The 21,069-nt window shown below is 34.3% G+C and overlaps 1 protein-coding gene across 16 annotated transcripts in view; it reads right to left on the bottom strand.

Moving 5' to 3' along the window:
* Nucleotides 1-21,069, bottom strand: part of LOC119642190 (PDZ and LIM domain protein Zasp) — a 117,810-nt gene that overhangs the window by 39,785 nt on the left and 56,956 nt on the right. For all 16 annotated transcript variants that reach the window (XM_038041205.1, XM_038041208.1, XM_038041212.1 and 13 more), the window contains exons 2-4: nt 9,554-9,705; nt 9,317-9,473; nt 3,463-3,596 (exon numbers count right to left, since the gene is read on the bottom strand). In XM_038041205.1, coding sequence (XP_037897133.1) covers nt 3,463-3,596; nt 9,317-9,473; nt 9,554-9,705 — 443 coding nt within the window. The remainder of the gene's footprint in view (nt 1-3,462; nt 3,597-9,316; nt 9,474-9,553; nt 9,706-21,069) is intronic.

A 21,069-nucleotide genomic window follows, 5' to 3' on the forward strand; every position in this document is an offset into this window, starting at 1 on the left:
GTCTCTACAATGAATACTATAACACCTACTAATTAATGCTATTGCTTTCCGTATGAGTAGCCGATTAGGCAAAGAATTGCGACTAGTAATCCAATCGTCGTGAGTTCAAATCTAAGGTTTCCAAAATGGGTGAATTTTTGATCTAAGTTATCCAGCCAGCCTTTTTTGTAAATTCATTTAGAAAATTTATAGACCATAAAATAAATAAATAAAAGTTATGCTCTGATCTTAGAATTATGTAGAATCACTTAACTTTAAAATTTCAAAGCTACAGCATTTAGATCATCTTGCATTATAATGAAAATGAATGCTACAGCATTCAAGGTGACGAATGTATTAAAATTTTAGTTGTTATCTTAGACATAAAACTTGATTGAACATGTTTTATCACGCAGAAACACCATTTTCTTCAATAACCATGGATAAGAGAGAGAATCTAACTTTGCCTTTATATATAAATTTTGAGCTTTAGGCCACATTTTTCTTTAAAACTTTGCCGTGCGATTACAAAGTTCATCCATATACGAATGCGTAGCATAAATTCAGGCGCATACTTAATTTAGTCTTCACTCAGAAGAACATTTTACTTCAAAGCTTGTGTTTTATTCTTTTATTATTTCGCTTATTTATTATCATCCATGTCCACAATGAACGGTATTCCTGCCGTAATTCTACTCTTTTGCACCTAATGAGATTGTTGCAGCGGCATTTTTCAAGGTGCTACAAACTCAAAACACAAAAAGGCACAGGGAAAAAATTCTCTGGGTTAAGCGAGCAGCTTTTAGGTGCTTAACAAGTTCATCATTGTTATTTCTTATTTTTATTTTAATTTTTTTTTATTTTGCAAACATTCTCTGAGGTAAAATATGCTAAGAAAAAAACAACATAACGTGCAATAACAAAGAGAGCAGCTAAACTGAACCATATGAGATGACCTAAATGAGTTGTAAAGAGAAAGGGAAATTATGAAGTCTTAGCAAACACGTACACATTTGAGAAGCTCTTGAAAATTTTTTTGCAACATTTAACTTTAAGGCCTCGGGGCGAATGAGTGCCAAACTAAAAACACGCATTTTTGTAGACTATACAGTGCATGCACATTAGGGAAAACAACACTAGACAAGGGCACGTAGTCTGTATATGGATATAATAATGATAAAATAGCAGCAGTAAAAACAACAACAACAATTACTTTCTTTATTTTATATGCCTTTTTTAGCTAAAGGTGTTGACCTGATTTTTGTTTACTTATTTTTTGCAACAAAACTCAAACTTTATCAAACTTGGCGTAAATAACATCATATTTTCTAGTGCAAGTAGAGAAAGGCGGCATAACCGACTTGCTAACACTTACAGAGTCGCTTACATTTGTCCCCTAACCCATCTTCCTGTACAATATAAACTGTCTCTTATGAAGTCGTGGAAGGTGACAGAGAATGTTGTGAGATAATTTTTGCGTGTAAGTGTGTGACCGCCTTCAGCTCATGTATTATAATTAACACCCTTTTCTCTAGAAACCAATTAGAAATTCGTCAATAGCTTAAGTAAATCAGTTAGCGCTTCCCCAATGTCTACAATGAACGTTAGCCTTCCTGCTATTGTTAAGTCGGTCGATAAGAAAAAAGTTTCAAAAAAGACGGGAATTCCTTCTGGTTTTAGCTATGCTGAAGTGGTAAGGGTATCTCCTCCCGGTGGCGTCACTCACTCACTTAGGCGTCATAGCCTACAACTAATAAAGAAAATGATACACCCACTTCTCGCCCGCCTGTTCTGGGCAGTTCGCACAAGCTGCTTGTGCAAGTGTGGTTACCCATTCTACATTTTCCACACATCCCTCCAATATTTCTTTTAATGACTGGCTCCTGACTCCTCGGATGACAATGAAACCTCAAAACTCTTTGCTGAATACTTGCACCGAAATTTTTGTACTCCTAATTCCGATTTAACCATAAACCACCCATATTCGATAACTAACTCGGTTTCAATTCTTAATTTGGTCATTTCAGAGAACGATGTTTTAAAGGGGTTGAGCTCTCCAAAGTGTGTGCCTGGACCTGATGAAATGCCATCATGTGCGCTTAAATCAATCTGTCCGGAGCTATGTGGTATTATCTGAAAGATTTTCAAACAGTCCCTGGATTTAGGTGTTTTCCCGTTGTGTTGGAAAGGTAGTGTCCTTATTCACAAAAGTGGAAGTAGAAAACTCGTTGAGAACTGCAGAGGCATCGTCAAGTTGAGTGTCCTGCGTACACTGTTCGAGCGAATTGTGACTGATCATTTGGCCTTTCTCAACAAATTGCATATTTCAACAGGGCTTTTGAAAAGGAAGATCTACGCTCACCAATCTTTTAGAGTTCAATCGCCATGTTTTCAAGGCCCTTTCTAGTGGTTCTCGCAGTGATGTCATATAAAGTGATTTTAGTAAAGCGTTTGATTTGGTTAACCATAACTTACTGATCTTCAGACTCCAACCCTCTGGCTTCCATTTCTATTTAGTGTATAATAGGTCATTCAAGGTTTTTTTTAACTTTATCACCTCATATAAATTCCCTGTAACTTGTGGCTCACCTCAAGGCATATATGTTTTTTACAACTGCAACAAGCAACGTTTAGAACATTTAGTGTTTTCACCTGCTCTCACCTAATGAATTTTTGTTGTCAAGTAAAACTTTCAATTCAAAGCGACTAATTCATATAATCCTTTCAAGGTACGTGAGTTTTCTTTCGATAACTACGAACAAGAAGAAGATAGCCGTGCAGTTGATATTACTAACGTAGTCGACGTAGATAATCAAATAGCCGATGAAGACGATGACTCCGAAGACGAGATCATCAAGCGTACCGATAACTTACTCTTAGTAGGTCATGTGCAAGATGATGCAGCTTACATGGAAGTTTGGGTATTCAATGCTTTTCCTTCTTAATTATTTATACCTGAATTATTATTTAAGCTACTTTGTTTTTATTATTCTTTTTTCACATCTTCCATTATATTGTATATTAGTTTTTAAGATAATTAGTATAAGATTTACTATTAAGATTATATATTATTATATATATGTATAAGTAAATAAATAAATAAATAAATAAAAAAATAAGTAAATAAATGAATCGCCCGAATGGTTTAGAAGAAACTAAAACCCTAATAAGAATATGTTCTTCGTTGCTCGACAAACCGTTTCAATGCTTCGAAAGGTTCAAACTTTCTCATGGTGAAGGATATATTATATTCATCTTAGCTTAAGATGCTTTTTTATAATGATTTTTTAGTTTTTTTTTTTTTTTGTAATCTTTCCCAACAACAGGCAATAACAGCATTGATACTTTGCGTGAATGTGTGTGCGGTATAAATAAATAAATTAAATAAAAATATTATGTAAGATGATTTATTTTTTGGTACTTAATCGCGCTTACATCTATCAAATGGCAAAAGTTTTTAGAAATTTTTATACAATAACTTACCCGAGGACACCGCCCGCCAAAACTTCGGCTTGAGCTGAAAGTGTTTCCGCAATAGATTCATCGCTATAAATGCCAACTGGGCTATTGTATTGCTTATTGACAATACTCTTGACACTGCCATCAACGCCTTGGGTCTGTACGATGTGTCATTGAAAGAGAAGAGAAGAGAGAGAGAGAGCAAAAAAATAAGAAAAATTTGCTAAATATCTCTTGTGTTGCAAAAAAACATCCTTCAAAAAATAAAAGCAAATAAATCAAAAAAAATCAATATGGAAATGGCAAAAGTTTTTCACTTTACTTCAACGGACCTCAAAATAAAATTTTAAATTTAAACCCCTATAAAGGCAGTGGAATGTGTTCGTTTTCTTTCTTTATACTTTTTTTATTTTACTCTTGTGGGGAATCTTTAATCATAAGACATTTAAAGCCCTTTATATGACTTATTTAACTTTTATTATTATTATTATTATAAATTTAGCCAGAGAATAAATTCTAAAAGACTAAAGTCTTAAAGCACTAGCATCTAGGGCTATCGGCTGTTATTAAAAAACTCTACCGCACTTGAGGTTTGAACCCACGACTATTGAGTTGCTAGTCGAGACTCTTGCCTAATCGGCCACTCGGGCGGATATATTTTACTTTTATAAATGCTTTTTATATTGAAATCAAAAAGCAAGAAAAACTGGAAAAAATGAAGTAATGGGCCTTATTCCGGCATTGTTATCGTTCAATAGTCATAAAATTAGTGCATGTGTTCGCTCATCATCGCTCAACGGGCATAAAAATAGATCTACAGTTCGCTCGTCATCGCTCAACGGTCGTAGAATTAAGGCTTGTCGCTTGTCAGTAATCATAAGAATTTATGAGCAATTTTTCTTGCCATGATATTTGTAACCTTATCTCAGGCTCCTACTCTTCTGTATCGGTTTCGTTGCAAAGTAAAACTGTTCATCCAGACGACGTCGTGGTGATATTGCTAAGCATACGACCTTAAGCCTATAAGTCTTAAGTAGAACTGGCCATTCTTTCCGCAGGTATTCTCTCTTTTTTTGTATGAAAAGAAAATATTTTCAATCCAAGTAAAGGGCCCTTGATTAAAAGGGAAACTCATTAGAAGAGCATGATGCTTTTTAAAATTTGAAACCAAAAAAAAACAATTCAACGATATTCAAATATATAAATATATTTCAATTCAAAAGTATAATTACATTTTTAAAAAGTATCGCTCTTAATCAAGGTCCATTACATTAAATCCAATACTAATTATATTTTATATAATTCATTTCGTCGAAACGTTTTTAACGTCCAGCGGGAAGCATCAGAGACCCCACAAAGTATGTGTATTCTTAATCAATATCAAATTCTAAATCGATTTATGCATGTCCACCTACCTCTCCGTCTGTTCGTCTGGCCGTTTGTCCGTCAGATGGGCTAAAGCGACGGACACGCTCACAGCATCGTGCAAACTGAGAACACCTCTATTTTTTTAAGGGAATGAAAAATAGGTTTTTTGCTCATTACCCATAAACTACAACGAATAATTGTACAAAAAGTTGAACTCATATTCTGTAGCATTTGTGTAAAAAAACTACGGCTACCCGATATTACAGTGTATCAAGGTTTAATTATATTTTAAATACCTTTATAACGGGCATAAACAATCTTCAAAATCCACATAAACTATATATAAATTCTTGGCCAGTTTCAAATCTTGAATGCATCTAAACATGTCCGCCCGTTCGTCTGTCCATCAGTGTGTTTGCGTAACTTTGTAGCATTTGTTGTAAACATTTTCTCGTTAGCGAAAGCGAAGATATCGCCTACAAGTTTGCGAAAGAATTTGGAATTGATATAAACTGTTCGAAGAATGCGCCTTCAACGCGTACATACTTCTACGACAAAAGCTTTTGTTTTGAAAATAGAAGAAATCAACTACGCCCACTCCATATTATAGAGTATGACAATTTTGTTCTCTTTCTTCTTTTGTCTTTTTTTGGGCTAAACGGTGATGGGTATAAAAGATATAGTCCCGACCGGATTTAATTTTCTTACTTGTTTTTTTTTTTAACCTTACCAAGCTGCTTGTTTTTTGAAAGCATTTATCATCACATATTCATACATTTCAATTAGCATTCCATCATTTTTACCACATGTACAAATATGAAATGCGTTTTATTGAAAGTATTGGTCAATCGCCAGTCGCTAGTTCTTTCTTTTTTTCAGTTTGTAAGCACCATGCCTCTTAAAAGCTGCAACAAATCCGTTGACCGATTTTTCTTCTAACAAAAAGTCTTCAAATTGTCTTTTAGGGCACAAGGGGCGACAAAAGCAGGATTCAATCAGATAAAGCCACAGCACATAAATACGGCGGGTATGGTAAAAGTTTCCGGCGAAATGCTATTGACGTAACATTCACCGCAAGCTCATGGCACACAAAGCTATACTGATCACTCCAAACGCATTCAGTGTTTTCTTTCGAAATCGATTCAGCTTTCCAGTAAATATGGGCGATTATCATTGGATTAATCCGTCCGCGATTTTTTTATGCTTGTGCATCTCAAAATAAGTTGACATTGCAGCTTTCATTCGATGGAGTAATTCGGTGACTTGATATATAATTTAGATATTGATCTTTTGCTTTCTTGTATCATCTCCCACGCGGTTTATGTTGCCGACTTTTTCAACTCGATTCAATTGTTCTCATACTTGCCTTGTGAAGTTGGGTTGATCTGTAAGTTGGCCTTGAGTTGGAATATCGTCTCGACCTTAACAATCTGTGGATTTTGGATCTTCCAATGAATATTGAGTGGAACTGAAGTGAACCACAACTTGAATATGAGTTTGAATGTCGTCTCAATATGTTTGCATTTTTGAACTTTCCCATATTCTTATCGCTCTATAACGCTTATCGTTAGCGTCTATCTTGTGACGGAACATGTTCGTTCTGAATTTCAATAAGTATGTCATTATTCCTGCTGTTTTTCCTTCGAAATGAAAAGTGCGACAATTCACGCAAATGTATTTTACGTTTTACGTTAGGAACATCAAGGATAAAGTTAGCATAACTTGCGATCTAGGATCACAGAACGTCTGCAAAGCGCGGTAAAGTACAATTTTTTTCACAAAACTCTTTCCGTATAAGAAAAAGTTTAAACCTAACATCGTGGAAATTACGCGATGGCCTTGGGTGGTATAAATCACAGCAAGAGTTTATTTGCTTACTTCGTGAGGAGCTGAAAGGCAATGGTTTATTTCTGCTCGCTTTGCAGAGGAGCAGAAACGTTCATATAGACGTCTCTATCTCGTATTCGTTTACTAAGAATTCACGGGGCATTGAGTCCCAAACCGTGTGCTGAACGCGAAAGCAGAGCTACGACTTTACATGCCACTCTTGTGAAACACCAAGAGACATCTGTCATTTTTTGGGTGGCGAAGATGCACTAAAGGAAGAACTGGCACATCAGTAGTAAAAAGGATGTGGTAATTATTTTCAGGTATATACGACTAAGTTAAAAATGCCCCCCCCCCCCCCCCCCCCTTTGCCCCTCTTTGTTATCATAATATCTAATGTAATATTCTTTTATATTCATAGCTAAGCATCTAGTCTAAATGAAAACTACAAATGTTTATCTTATGAATTTCATTTCATAAATTTATGTTTTCATTTCATAAATTTATTAAAATTGTGTTTAGATAGTATTCTTTCTGCTTTTCGTTGAGTGCTAACAAATACAATTCATGTACATATGTGCACACATTTGCATGCATACTTTATATATAAGCTTACATATATTGATGTATATATAAGTTGTTATGTACATGTGGTTTGTAATCTATTTAGACTTTGTTTTTGTGGTAAATTTTGAGGTTATGATGAAAAGAAATAGGACTTCGAAAAAAATTTGACAAATTTTGATACAATCAACAGCATAACGACAATGAAGGCAAATGTCAAAAATCATGACATGTATGCAAACAAACATGCATGCATATATGTACATACGTATATATATTACTACTAGAAGATAATTTAGGCAAGAAATTGTTGAGAATTTAATTCTAAAAAATTTATTTATTTATTTGTTTGGTTGATTTTAGGCCTAAGCGAATTTTTTATTTTTGTGAAACACAATAATTTTTGTTTCTTTCTAATGTATTCCTTAAAATTATTATTATTATTATTATTATTATTAATTTCGCCAGAGAAATAAATTCTAAGACTAAACTCTTAAAAGCACTAGCATCTAAGGCTATCGGCTTTTTATTAAAAACTCTACCGCACTTGAGATTCGAACCCACGACCATTAACTTGCTAGTCGAGATTCCTCCCCTTCGGCTACTCAGGCGGATATTCCTTAAAATATTATGTTGTAATGTACTTAGTTTAAAAAGTATTACGCTGTTGACATACGGAGTTACCTGATAATATAAGTTGGTAGGCTCGCAAAATAAACACGAATTTTTACTACACGATAGCTTTGGTGGTATAACTGACACCGGTTTCTTCAGTAGAATAAAGGGATATATAGAAGTCTGCGAGACACACGAAAGAATAGTTCAGTAGTTTTTTAAGCAGATATTTAGACATTTCAGATAAGGACGGGACTATGTCTCTAGTGAAGGAAAGGCTAGCAGGAAAACATATTATACCTGACATATATGCAACATTTATTTGCATTTTAGGCTATTATTTTCTTGTAGAGCAGATGAAATAATTTGCGGAATGGATTCGTAAAGTGGGTGTATAGTTCTCAATGTAATATTGTCCTATTTTTGTATCAAAACATGTCCCAATTGCCGGAATGATGTTTGAGACGGAAATTTTCCCGTCGCCCGTGCTGGCCAGGGAAGCTATTTGATGATATTCTTATGCGCTTTAAACCAAGGTTGAACTTTTTGGCTGCATGAATGGGCGTACTCTCATCTTGGAATAAGGCAGTTTTTGGCAGCAATATGCTAAACATAGTAAGAATATCGTCGTACAATACTGAAATTGGCATGAAAAAAGCAACTGGATCGCACCGTATAGTCTGCCCAATGCTTGGCCGTAATAAGTACGCAGTCTGGATCATAGACTTTTTTAAGAACTCTCCGTACCGCCCGATCGCTTGTTGGAACCAATGTAAACGTTGCTTTCATTACCAAGGATGCCGTCCACTGTACTTATGAAACGTTAAACAGTTCAGGGACTGTCATCACAGACGCTTGTGCTAATCGAGAACCAATGACTTGTCCTCCTTCGAAGTCTAAGTAATCTCACATTTAACCGAAGCCTATAACACACTGATCTATAACATACAAGTGTTGACACGTAAAGTACACAATTCATACGCGTCGGATTATTTACATGGAAGCTGTATTGCGATCAAATAGCAGGATAGTGCTTCATTGCATAAGGATTTATTTATTTGTATCTAAAAAAAAGTATTCTTACGGGGCAAAAAATCGAAAATAAGAATCGTCCAAATTTCTTAAAATCTAGGACAATCAACTAAACCGCCCATTACGTATGGGCAGTTCCAGCAGTTGAACATACTGTTCAGCCGTAGAACATACGTTGACCGTATTATTTTTCTAAAAGTAAACGAATGATGGAATTATTTGGGCTACAATACTACAATAAAGCTATTCTTCTTTTTAGCCCTCCTAAAAAATAAGAAAGCAAATAAATAAGGCACACTAAGCGAACACACTCAAGACTCTAAGATAAATAACTTGGTTAGAGCCATGGGGAATTTTTAAAACTTGTTCGAAGCAATAGAATATTTAAGGAAGAATTTTCGTCAGAAGGATTGAATGTGAAAAAATTTACTTGCTTTCCTTTTTTTTCTTCTTTGGTAGATAAGATACTTACGAAAGGCTTGGCTGCGTTGTTGTAGCCACAACCAACGTGTTGGGATTCTAATTGTTTGTGAGCAAGAGAAGTTTTCGTCACTGTTTGCAAATAAGGGGAATTAGGTTGAGGTAATTGACCGGTGGGTGTAATCTGAGGACGCCAAGTTGAGCCACCTCTGTTCATAAATAAAGAAAATGTATTTATAATAATTTTTGAATTTGATGTTTTAAGACGGACAAAAAGTGGCTTGCTCACCTTTGAACTGTCATCACGAAATTATTGCCAGAGCGTACTACAACATCTTGGGCTTCCTTGTGGCGTAAGTTGAAAACATCGACATCATTAATCTTAACAACAGAATCGCCGGGCATTAAACCGGCCTGTTCAGCTAAACTGCCACCATTAACCTAAAAGTAAAAAATAAAAAAACATAATTTTATTAATAATTTTTCTTTAAAAAAAACTCATAATTTACATGTCGTCTCCTACTGCGTGCACACTAGATATTGTACATACAAAAACAAATAAGTATGTATTGTTATTGTTATTGCTTTGATAACTTTTGTTCCATGTATTTTTCCTTTTTTTTTGCATTTCTTTCGATAACAACTCAATTATTTGCAACATAAATCATGGTTGAGTGCTTGAGCTCATATTACTTGCTCTATTGGCTATTTGTTCGCTACTGTAATAACCACAACAGCAACAGCAATAGCAACAATAATAACAATAAAAACAACCCAGAGACAACGGACAGCAATAACAAGAAACATTAAAGCCTAACAGTAACCTAGCGGATAAAATACTAAAAGTTAAGCCCATAACTCCCGTTGTTTGTCAATTGAATTGTGTGACCAATTGCGGTTCACCATGAAGTCTTCACAAACGTTGCACTCACGGTCACCCTCGGAGATAATCAAGTAATATAACAGTAACAGCAACAGCAACAATAGCAAAAACAAAAACAGCAACCAAGCAAAGTCACAAATGTTATATATGAAAACGCAAGCATACGCATCAGACATGCTGATGAGTAACATATCCATGGTTAGAGGTACGGGTGGCTTGTAAGTTATAGTAAGTCCTACTATTATTTGGTTTGTGCACATAGGTATATGCCTATATATATATATATTAAAATATGTATATATGTACCGTTTGCCAGCCTTTTGGCTTGTCTGTCTATCTGGCTGTCCGTTTGTCTATACAGCGACAAATTTGGTTTTTCTATTTGTTTAAAGCACAGACCACTATTGTGTTTTTGCTACGCGGTCGTGTCATTAATTTTGCTACCATTGTATATACACGACAGGATGTATGCGTATGTGCGTGTGGGTGTTTGTAGAATATGTGCTGGTGTTAGGCATCGTATATACTTTATAAAAAATTCAATGCATTCATTTCCGTTCATTCTTTTTCTGGGTTGTTCGTCCTTTCTTTTGGGGTTGGATGCAAAATGTCAACAATACTCATATATTATTGCAGATTGTGTTATTGTCTGGTTAGAAAGTTAAATTTGTTTACTTTGTAGCAGATTTGCACGCATTGTTTGCCGTTTGACGGTTTGGTTGGGATAAACTTCTATGATTAACATTTTCATAACTAAAGCATGAGCTAAACCTATTTTCCCTTTTCTCGGACGACAAATCACGTCTCCGGGTGCGGAACCTGAATGAAAACTTTATATTCAAGAAAAGCTTTTTAAGCTTCTGGTTCTGATTAAAATAAATCTGTACCGTTACGTCTTGCAAACATAATAAGGTTGAAAGCTCTTTGGAAAAAACGGATTTAGTTACGTTGCCTTTATATGGGATCTAAGATACCTTAGTGACCAAACACATTGCTTAGTTGCTTTTTTTCGATTAAAGAACACAGGAATAGGTCCTACGATGATAGCAACTGCTGAGTGCAATCAAAAAGTTTGTGGTATTCCGCGGAAACCTCCCTGCTTTTAAAGTCTCATTGTATCTAAATGTTAATTGTTTACGAAAAGTGGTTTATAAAAAGAAAAATAAAGAAAAGGAAAGGAAAAAGAGAGAGACTTGACGACGTTTACGGTCGTCATTAGGTATTGGGCAAATTGATTTTGTTGAAACCGCTTCAAGGGAGACGAATCTGAAAGTGGCCCGGAAAGACCCTTCAAAATTGCTGGGATTAAGAAAAGACTACTTTACATAGATTTTTCTCATAGTTCGCCGTACTAAAAACGTCGTAACCGTGCAATCAGACTAGGTGATCGAGTATAATCAAGATAAGAACCCCCGAAAGATTCCCCGTACGTGCTCAGCATCCACAATATTCCTAATTAGCTTCGTTGGTCAATGCTTTGTTGGGTTTAGAAATTGCCTAATTCGTGAAAATTATAAATTAAATCAAATGAATGAAATGTATTGCATAAAAGCCTCTTTATAATTAAAAAAGTAATATCGAATAATATTTTTCACTGAACAGGCAGACCATTGCGATATTTGATTTAAAATATTTTTTATCAGCCCATGAAAAGCCAATACGGCAACTTCAACGCAAACTAAGGTATTTTCAGTCATGGCTTTCTAAATATTGTCATACTTTCTTTTTTTTTTGCTTCTCCTTGATTCTGTGAGCAGGCTAAAACCGATCAAACTAATACTTTGCGACTTCAAAAATTGTAAACTACAAATCTAAACATTGGTTTACAATGTGCGAAAAGTATAAATATATAGCGAAATTGATTTTTGTGCTTTCCTTTGTAGTTTGCAACAATTAATTTTAGACAATTTGTTTAACAATCTGTAGACAATTACAGGCAGTAGTAGTTGATTTTAGTAAATTAAAAATGACAATTTTTGGCAAAAATTGCCGACAGTTGATACGTTTGAACACTAACCAGGCTATGAATTATATTTATACGTAATTGAAAATGTTAGTGCTACTGCTACTGCACAAATGCGACCAACTATTAGCCAGACTAGACTATCTGCACTTTTCACTTCTCCCAAAAACTTGGTTGACATAAGAACAGACACATGCTAACAAGGCCTAACGCAGATATATAATACGTACAGTAGTACCTGGTTGCATGTGTGAAGTAATATTACTGCCACTACTGCTGCTCTTGCTACTACTACTATTACTATTACTACTACTGTTGCTACAAGCTGAGAGTGCTACCGATACTTTTATGGCACGTGGTTTATGCTTTACATTGCCTTGTCTTGGCAGGCAGACATATAGACAGACAGACAGATGGGTATATAGATTGAAACGAATGTGAAAGACAATAGGAAAACCTCTCTCTGAGGTGCCCATAAAACTGTCGATAACAAAATTTATTATTGAGTCAATAAGAGCTCTCCTGTGGTTTTGGATTTGAGTATGACAACAAATTTAAAGCGCAACAGTGTTCCAAGTGTGTAGCCATTTGAATGGATTGTCTACGCAAATTTTTTTTTAACAAATCACCAAATAAGTATAAAACAACGGGTAAAGAAAGAAGAAAGAAAAAGTCACTAAAAATCGTATAATTTACAACATGTTCGATATTATCAATCAGTGTCTGACATAGTTGGCCGCATTCATACACAGGTTTTTGGTATTTTCATCTTACTTCAGCTCTCATATGTAAGTAGCTTCCAACGATTTCATGACAATTGAATGGCACAAAAAATAAGCAAAAAAAGAAACGGAGGGCTAAGTAAGCTATGTACAATACAAAGCGAATTTTAGTTATCTATCATCGACAAAAGTTATCGGCAAAGTAAATGGATTTCGCGAACTTACTCCGAAATAAGTCTCTGTCTCCACAGAAAAAAAAGTTCATTAGAAAGCTATACATGAATTTTCGTTTTTTTTAACTCTTCTTTCATTAGAAGGGCAAAGTGAGAGAGAGACAGAGAGTACAACGTTTATATCGGATAGATTACGCTGCGTACTGTTCAAAGCGATTGAGGAACTAAAAGATTTGATTAGATCGAATTTAACTTCGATATAACTGAAAAGACCAGTTCGGGAACAACATTGCGACTCGATTGAAGAGATACAATAGCAGAATGGCAGCTTCTTTTATTTAATACCTACATCGCTGGTATTATTAAGAAAAAATTAATCCACCAGGTCTACCATATTCATTTGAGAATTAACCGATTTTTGGTCAGATAATATATCTTCACTGGAGAAATGTACAAAATAATTTTAAACATTCTGTCTCGTTTGCCTGATGATAAATAAGCATAAAACCTTAAAATAGTGAAAGAAATAAAATTTATTCACTTGTAACTTTGTGTGGGCATGGCCGAACTTTTCAAATTTTAGCATGTAAAGTGCATAATGTGTCGAAAAGTAAACGTGGAAAATTTGAGTCTTCTAACTCTTATATTTTCTAAGTAACAAGCAAAAAATCACCACACTCATACAGTTTATGCTCCATTGCGGGCTTCGCCTCTGACCAATTTACACAATTTTAAATACCAATCTGCACGCGAAAGCTTCCAATTATTTCACAAATTTAAAGTCGATATCGTCAATTTTGCGACCAGGAGAGTATCAACAATAAACATTACGCAAACGCAAGGACGGGCCGATATAGCTTGAACAATTCATCGGGCATTTTCGAATCGTGTTATAGCTGCAGAGGCTGCGGAATATTTTCGAACGATAGTTAGTGATAGATTTTTTTTACAATTTATACAGTAAACAGCTAACTTCTCTTTTCTTTAAGCAATCGTTAAATTACTGATGGCAGCATTCAACTTTTTTATAGATAAATCTGCAGATAACGTAAGCGCCTGCTAGTCAAAGTAATGCCTAAAACACCTTATGATATTTTATCAAAAATCGCACGCTCTTCACCGCATTGCTTGACCGTTGTTGCCGTTAAGCGAATTTTGGATGGGCGTCTTTAAATTTATTTCTCGCATTCCACAAAACGCTAAGAAGCATAAAGGAGCCAGTGTTATGAGGCGACTTTGTACGAATCTTCGTCAATAAAAGGGGAAATAAATCAATCTGCATGGGGCGTTTAAGTCAGCCTTGATTCCAAAATCATCGAAAAGGCCCGGAAGTGTTTACTAGTTAGTTTGTCGAGTTAAGCTAAAATAAATTTTCGGCAGAAAATGTGAAAATAAATAGATTGACCGACTCAGTGGCCGAGTAGATAAACAATCTTGACTAAAAACTCAATGGTTATAGGTCCAAATCTCAAGTGCGTTTATTTATCCCACTAAACTAATAATAATAACAATAAAAAGACAAAACTCCAACGCATGAAAATTTACTCGGGAGATTTATGAACGCAAACTTCAGTACTAGGATTGTCAGATCATAATACATATCGAACAACTCGACTTGCAAAGTGCTGAGAATCGATCACATGCTATTGATTACGATTATTTAGTGACTGTCGATTATATAGAGAATTTTTCAATTTTTCAATCGTTTCGGGTAGGCTTCGTAAATAGATAATTAATATTTTAGTGCCTCCTCTGAGCTAAAACCGTGTGCATGGAAATTTGGCTTCTTTCTATATTCAATGAAAGTACAAATAAAAGACGAAAAAGTGGTAGAATTCTTATTTGGGCTCACGTTTCTCTTCGATTTGTTTGCATGCGAGTCATGCTGCGTACGGACTTGTAGATCTATCATAGGAAAACTTTTATTTTTCAAGCATTTCGTTAAAGCGAAGACGAACAATCCGATGTTTCGCGTATACCGGTCTGCTATTGCTAAGTTAAAAACTGAATATCGGTTTTACCGTTGCCATAACCATAATGTGGAGTAAGCTTCCTTCCGTTTTTGCTTTCTATATTTGTTTTTTAGTTTCTCCTTTTTCTTTTTTTTTGGTCAGATTTTTCTTCTTCCCTCTTTTTTAAACAAATTTGTACATATGTGCACTATTGGTGTGCGGCGTGCTTAAAATGACAAAGAGTGCCACAAGCTATAGACTCCAGGAATACAAGCACATATATATGTATATATGGACAAATGATTTCCACACATTTATGTATAAACGTGCGCATATATATTTCAATGTACACAATTAATGCTGTTGGCTGCTACTGCTGTTAGTGCTGTTAGTGCTCTCGGACCTTTAACAAAATGCATTTTCATATCTTTGTTTGTGTGTGCTTGTGTATGTGTGAATGTAGATATGACTTGTTTCGAACACTTCTTCTGCACGGAGTTTGTATCCTGGCCTCGTGTATAGCTGTCATAAGAGAATTTGTCTGTGTATGAATGCATGTGGGTGCATATGTTAAATGGCACAGAAAAACAGCGACAGCAAATGAAAATACATTTACATTCACTTGTGTACACAATTTTATGTGAAACAAAAAATAACAGAAAATAAATAACAAAATTTTGTCTACATATGTATTTATATGTATAATATATAAATATGTATATAAAAATTGTACAGACATATATATATATATATATATATGTATGCAGAAATCGTTAACGTGCGCTTTGCCTCATTGCACCTGGGTACCCATAATATGATAAATTGCCAACCAGCGCAATATGACTTTATTGTAGGATGTTTTAAAGTGCGCCGTTTCTTTCTTTTTTTTTGCTTTTTTCTCTGATGTTGTTGCTTTTCGTTATTACGTTTGCTTTGTTATTAAGAGATGATTTAAGTTTTAAAAATCATTAAAATAAAATTAAGCTAAAAACAAAAAAGAAATAAGCTTTTCAGAGGACGTTTTAAATTGGGAGGAATAGCATAAAACTGATTAAATTAATTCATCGTTTTAAGCTAAATTAAATTTTTTTTTAAAGAAACACAATCTTTATAACACAAAATTTTCTTTCCTTTAAGGCAAAGCATTCATTTTCATTAAAAACGATTTTAAAATTAGATTTTTTCTAAAAGGTTAGGATTTGCAGTTTCCTCCTGTCAGAAAAAAAAAAATATTGCTTTCCAGATTTAATCCAAGCAATGTGCTGTTGCAGAATTTTGTTAATGGCATTTGTTCATTTCTCTAATTGACGCTGCTCCTTTGTGTACGTACCTGAACGAGTTGGTTGCTCGAATCTGGCGTATCGGTAGCGATCGTTAATACATTGCTTAGAAAATTAATGCTCTTTCCATGCCTTGGGTGAAAATGGATAGTCGACAGAAGTCTTTCATTATATGTCGCGTATTTGAATCTAACACTATCTTTATATGCGATGGTGGAAAGGCTGTTCAGGTTTTCTGCCTCACCTGCGACCTCATGAAAAGTAATTAGGCTGAGATATTAATTATATTAGTGAAACTCAAGCGTTTATTACTCGACTACGGGAGATGTGTGGCTCTCTTCAAATACTTTCATCGAAAATCAAGGTCAAGAATCACATCAGTCATGTCAAATTTGTCTTCTTTATCATCGTACAGACGTCCGTCGTTTAAAACGGTTGACTCGAACCACGCTACATTAAAACCGTGTTTCACAAGTAAAGCCAAAGATAAATAATTGACAAATTGGCCAAATGAAAATCAATTCTTTTTTGCGTATTACATAGAAGACATGTCCATAACGATTTATTATGCTACGTTAAGAAACAAAACCAGCTAAACTTATACTAAACTAAATAAGACCAGAACCTCTTCTTTTCTACACTACGCCCCGTGTGATGCAGGAGGCATGAAGTTTTTGTCGAGGTATATATTACCCAGCAGGAATCAAGGCAAACTAATTTTTTATTGTGACGATTGATGCATGACCACTTACTAAGTGAATTTAAGCATGTCAGCTCGTCCATTTACATTTGCTTTTAGCCTATGCATAGCGATTTTTATTATGGGGTTCTTACGAAATTTCGCAGACAGATGTGCCCGTGTTCAGATGGTCAGATATGTTGTCACGGCTCCCATATAACGCATTACTTTGGAAAAAATTAACAATTTTCAATTGCTTTTCAAATGCCAATTCTTTGAATACTCGTAAATATACTAACGAAAAGTAAGTAAGTAGGCCTTCACAAGGAAAGAAAACCTAATTTTTTAATATTTTGTGATGAAAATGGATCCGTACTAATAATATGATATGAAAACGGATTGTATCAAATTTGAACTATGTAAATCTGGTTTTTAGCCAACACCATGTAAGAGTTTTTATGAAAGCTAAGCCATCTAGCTCGGTAGCAAGACAAGCAATTGTTACTAAACTTAGATAATGCCAGTTAATATTTTAGATCTCCTCCTAAATAAGAAAAATAGGCCTTTACATGGAAATAAGGCATCATTTTTGGGTGAAATGATAGTTACAAAGGCCGATTTTGCTCGATTGAAATGGTTTTAAAAATTTGGCAAAGCTTTAGTGCGTTTGTGAGAGAAATCACCACAATCAATAAAGCATGTAATAATTACAATTACTATACATATAAAGGATCAAATGACCACGAGATAATAGGTTGCAATACAGTAAACGCTTTTTAAAACTGGAAAAATTTTATAATATATGGTATCAATAATCGACATCGATCGTGTAATATATATGTGTGTGTGTGTAATCTTCTATTTAAAGATAAAAACAAAAACGTTCTCAGAACATTATTTTACGGTGTAATTGCTTAAAACCGCATTAATGTATGCGCATCGGTCACACATTTAGAATTTAATTGATTTGCCTGCTAAAGACAATTAATTTAAACATAAATATAAAAAAGCAATGATAATTGCGGAAAGTGTGATCTAAAATTAAAAAATTTTTCTTCACAACAACGTAATGATTTCAAGTCCAACGTTTAACTCGGTGAAAAGATAATCCATGACGATCAAAACGATCTGTCAAGTTTTCTCTGATGTTGTTGTTGTTTGTGGTGTAAGGTGTTTCGTTACAATAGTTTAATATATAAGTCCTACATGCATACCCCCTATAAATCTTTCCTCTTTTCGTCGCTTCCCATCCGTACTCCTCATTTCTCGCCTAGCCAGTGCTATCAACTATTTCAATTCCATCCTATATGTGTGATCGAAGTTATATATGTGAATAATTAAAATTGATTTGAAGCGACAATTCGTTGATTTCTACAAACAAACAGGGTCAAACAAGGGTGTAGAACGCGATGTGAAGAACATATAGAAATTTTAAAAACAACCTACTTTTGCAAAAAGCTGCACTAATGAATCATATCAATTTTTAATGAAAGGGATGTCCACGTCAGCTTTTTAATTGGTATTTCAACCGCATTTTCTGCCCGAAAAACTTGATCGAAATTTGTACACTGTATACAAAGGGCTTTATCCAGCAGATCTAAGCAAAGAGTTCGTTTCGTTTTACACATAAGTTAGACTGGATAATTATTATTATTATGTGCAAGATCTGCGGTAAAATCCACTATAGTTAGATACATCTTCTTGTTGTTTAGTTTGTACCAATCTAAACTCTAATATCATAATTAAGTACATACTCTTACTGCTGCAATATCTTCTGCGTGCCTGTGGAAATTAATATTTAAAAGCTTAAGTTTTTTTTTACACTTCTCTCTATACGCAAAACATATTCAAAGATTCCCCCTAACAAAATACTCATTTTATTTTACTCATTCTAACAAAATACTCATTTAACAGGCACACATATTTGTGCTTTGGGTTGTTCATAATAGACGTTAGAGTATACTCGATATATATGTATTCCCTCATATATACCGCGCATTATAAAAACTAAAAAAGCATTAACAAACAATGCCGTATGTGTAGCATGGTTAAGAATTCCTACGTCATAAATTTAACACTTTCGGTATGACAAACAAAAAACAAAGAACTTCTATTAATAATCTTAACGAAGAACAGGTGCGAGTTCTACGAATGGACACCAAGTACATATATATACAGGCGCACCTTTGTGCGGGTGAGTAAATAGTCGTCGTTGTGTTAACACCTTTGCAGCCTGGTAGTTACCAAGTTTTTAAACGATTTAGCATACAATGTGAATTCATTTAAAGATTTTTATGCATATACATGTCTATGATGTGCCTTTGATATTTCTTCAAAACATAGAGTACCCAACGTTTGATTATTAACATTTATTTGTTTAGCCAACTATTATAACTATATATGTATATATAACAACTATTATAACCTCATAGCGAACGTATGGCCAGGCTAATTTAAAAAGCGATAATGCGGTCTCTCATTTCATAATGCCAACCTAGACTTTATCCAATTATTTCCAGGCAGCCTTGCGAAGAATTTTATAATCACTTTAATAAATGACAATACATACTTAATGGGTTGCCAGTACGAAGAGTTAGTAATCTAACGTTAACAATACGAAATTTTCTATAGTTCATTAAGTTGACTGAAGATAATTGCTTACTGTAATATGGATTCTTATTCACGCTTGCAAAGGATTCTTTCATAAGCAAATGTAAAGTCACAAATGAAATGGATTTACAAAAGATAAAAAAAAGCACACCCAACATTAGCCGAATTAGGATCAAGCTTTAAAGTGTGAAGATGTGCTTTGAGTCTCTATCCCTACCTGAATTCAAGTTCCGTGTGGCAAGATTCTCGCGTTAATATTTCTTACACATCTAATCGCATCAGTTTATTCCTTTTAAATATATTTACACCGTATTTCGAATATCCATAGGTGCAGAATACTACATACATTTCATATTCAAAGAGAATTGCTTAGTGGAAAATAAACATTAAATAACCATGTATAACTATGTTAAATTAATTTAAGAAAGTGTATACGTAATCTTGTGTTTTGTTCGATAGAAAATTTTTTACTTTATTATGTTGTTATGTTTTGCTTTATAAACTGTTTTTCCATACGCTCGCCTTTATAAAATCCGTATACAGCTACCTTTATAATGTATACATGTACATCAACACATCTGATGCATTCTAAAATATAATAAGTTTGTAAACTTTTTGTATTCATGGATACGACGGGTGTTAATACATGGGAATCCGTACAATTGTGTGTGTGTATTTATGAATTCTTTACGATCTTGCTCTTGTTGGCCCGCTGCAAATGATGATTTACTGAGGCAAAATTATTGAAACAAATCCATTTAGGGATTATGTAGCGTATATTTGTACTTAGAATTTTTTTTCTTTTTGTTTCAATCTCCCATTTTGACCATTTAGATACCGACATACATTGAAATTTTTAAATAATCAAAAGCAAGAGTTAAAGAAAGACTTGGTATAAATAAAAATAAAAATAGCAAATCGGACTTTTCAAGAAATTATAAAGTTTTCTATTAAAAGAAAAATATATATATGACGTGGCGTAACCTTAATTTATTATTAAATGTTAAGTTAAACTTGTTTCATGTATATGCAATTTTGAATGATTTTTAATGATTTTAATAGGAACGGTGTAAAGAAAATCCAAGAATTTGAAATTTTCCCCGTTAAAACCTAATAAACTCTGGTGGTAATCGATCAAGTCATCGACGGGTAGGACGTTAGCGATTAGAAAAGTTCATCATCAAAGCCTTTGAAGAAAGTCTGGCCAAATTTTCCGTAAAACTTTGCCACCTTATCACTTCGCCAGTGCCTATGCAATTTTATGCTATTGTTGAAATTTTTACATTTGCATTACTGAGCATTTAGATACAACTGCGCTTATCATTTCCACGGCAGTAGAATGTAGAATGTTTCCCTTGCAAGACTCGCTCGGCAATAGATTTTGCAAAAATATTCAAACAACAGACGCTTGTCTTGCATTCCAGTACAACTACGTCGCCTCTATTTCTCAGATTTTCGGAAGGGCACGACATGATAGAGAAAAGAAAACTTTTTCTGATAAAATCTCTTTAGTTTCTTTACGATTATCTTTAAGAAGAAACAA

Source organism: Glossina fuscipes, unplaced genomic scaffold, assembly GCF_014805625.2.
Source record: "Glossina fuscipes isolate IAEA_lab_2018 unplaced genomic scaffold, Yale_Gfus_2 221, whole genome shotgun sequence".
In the NCBI taxonomy this organism is placed as follows: domain Eukaryota; kingdom Metazoa; phylum Arthropoda; class Insecta; order Diptera; family Glossinidae; genus Glossina; species Glossina fuscipes.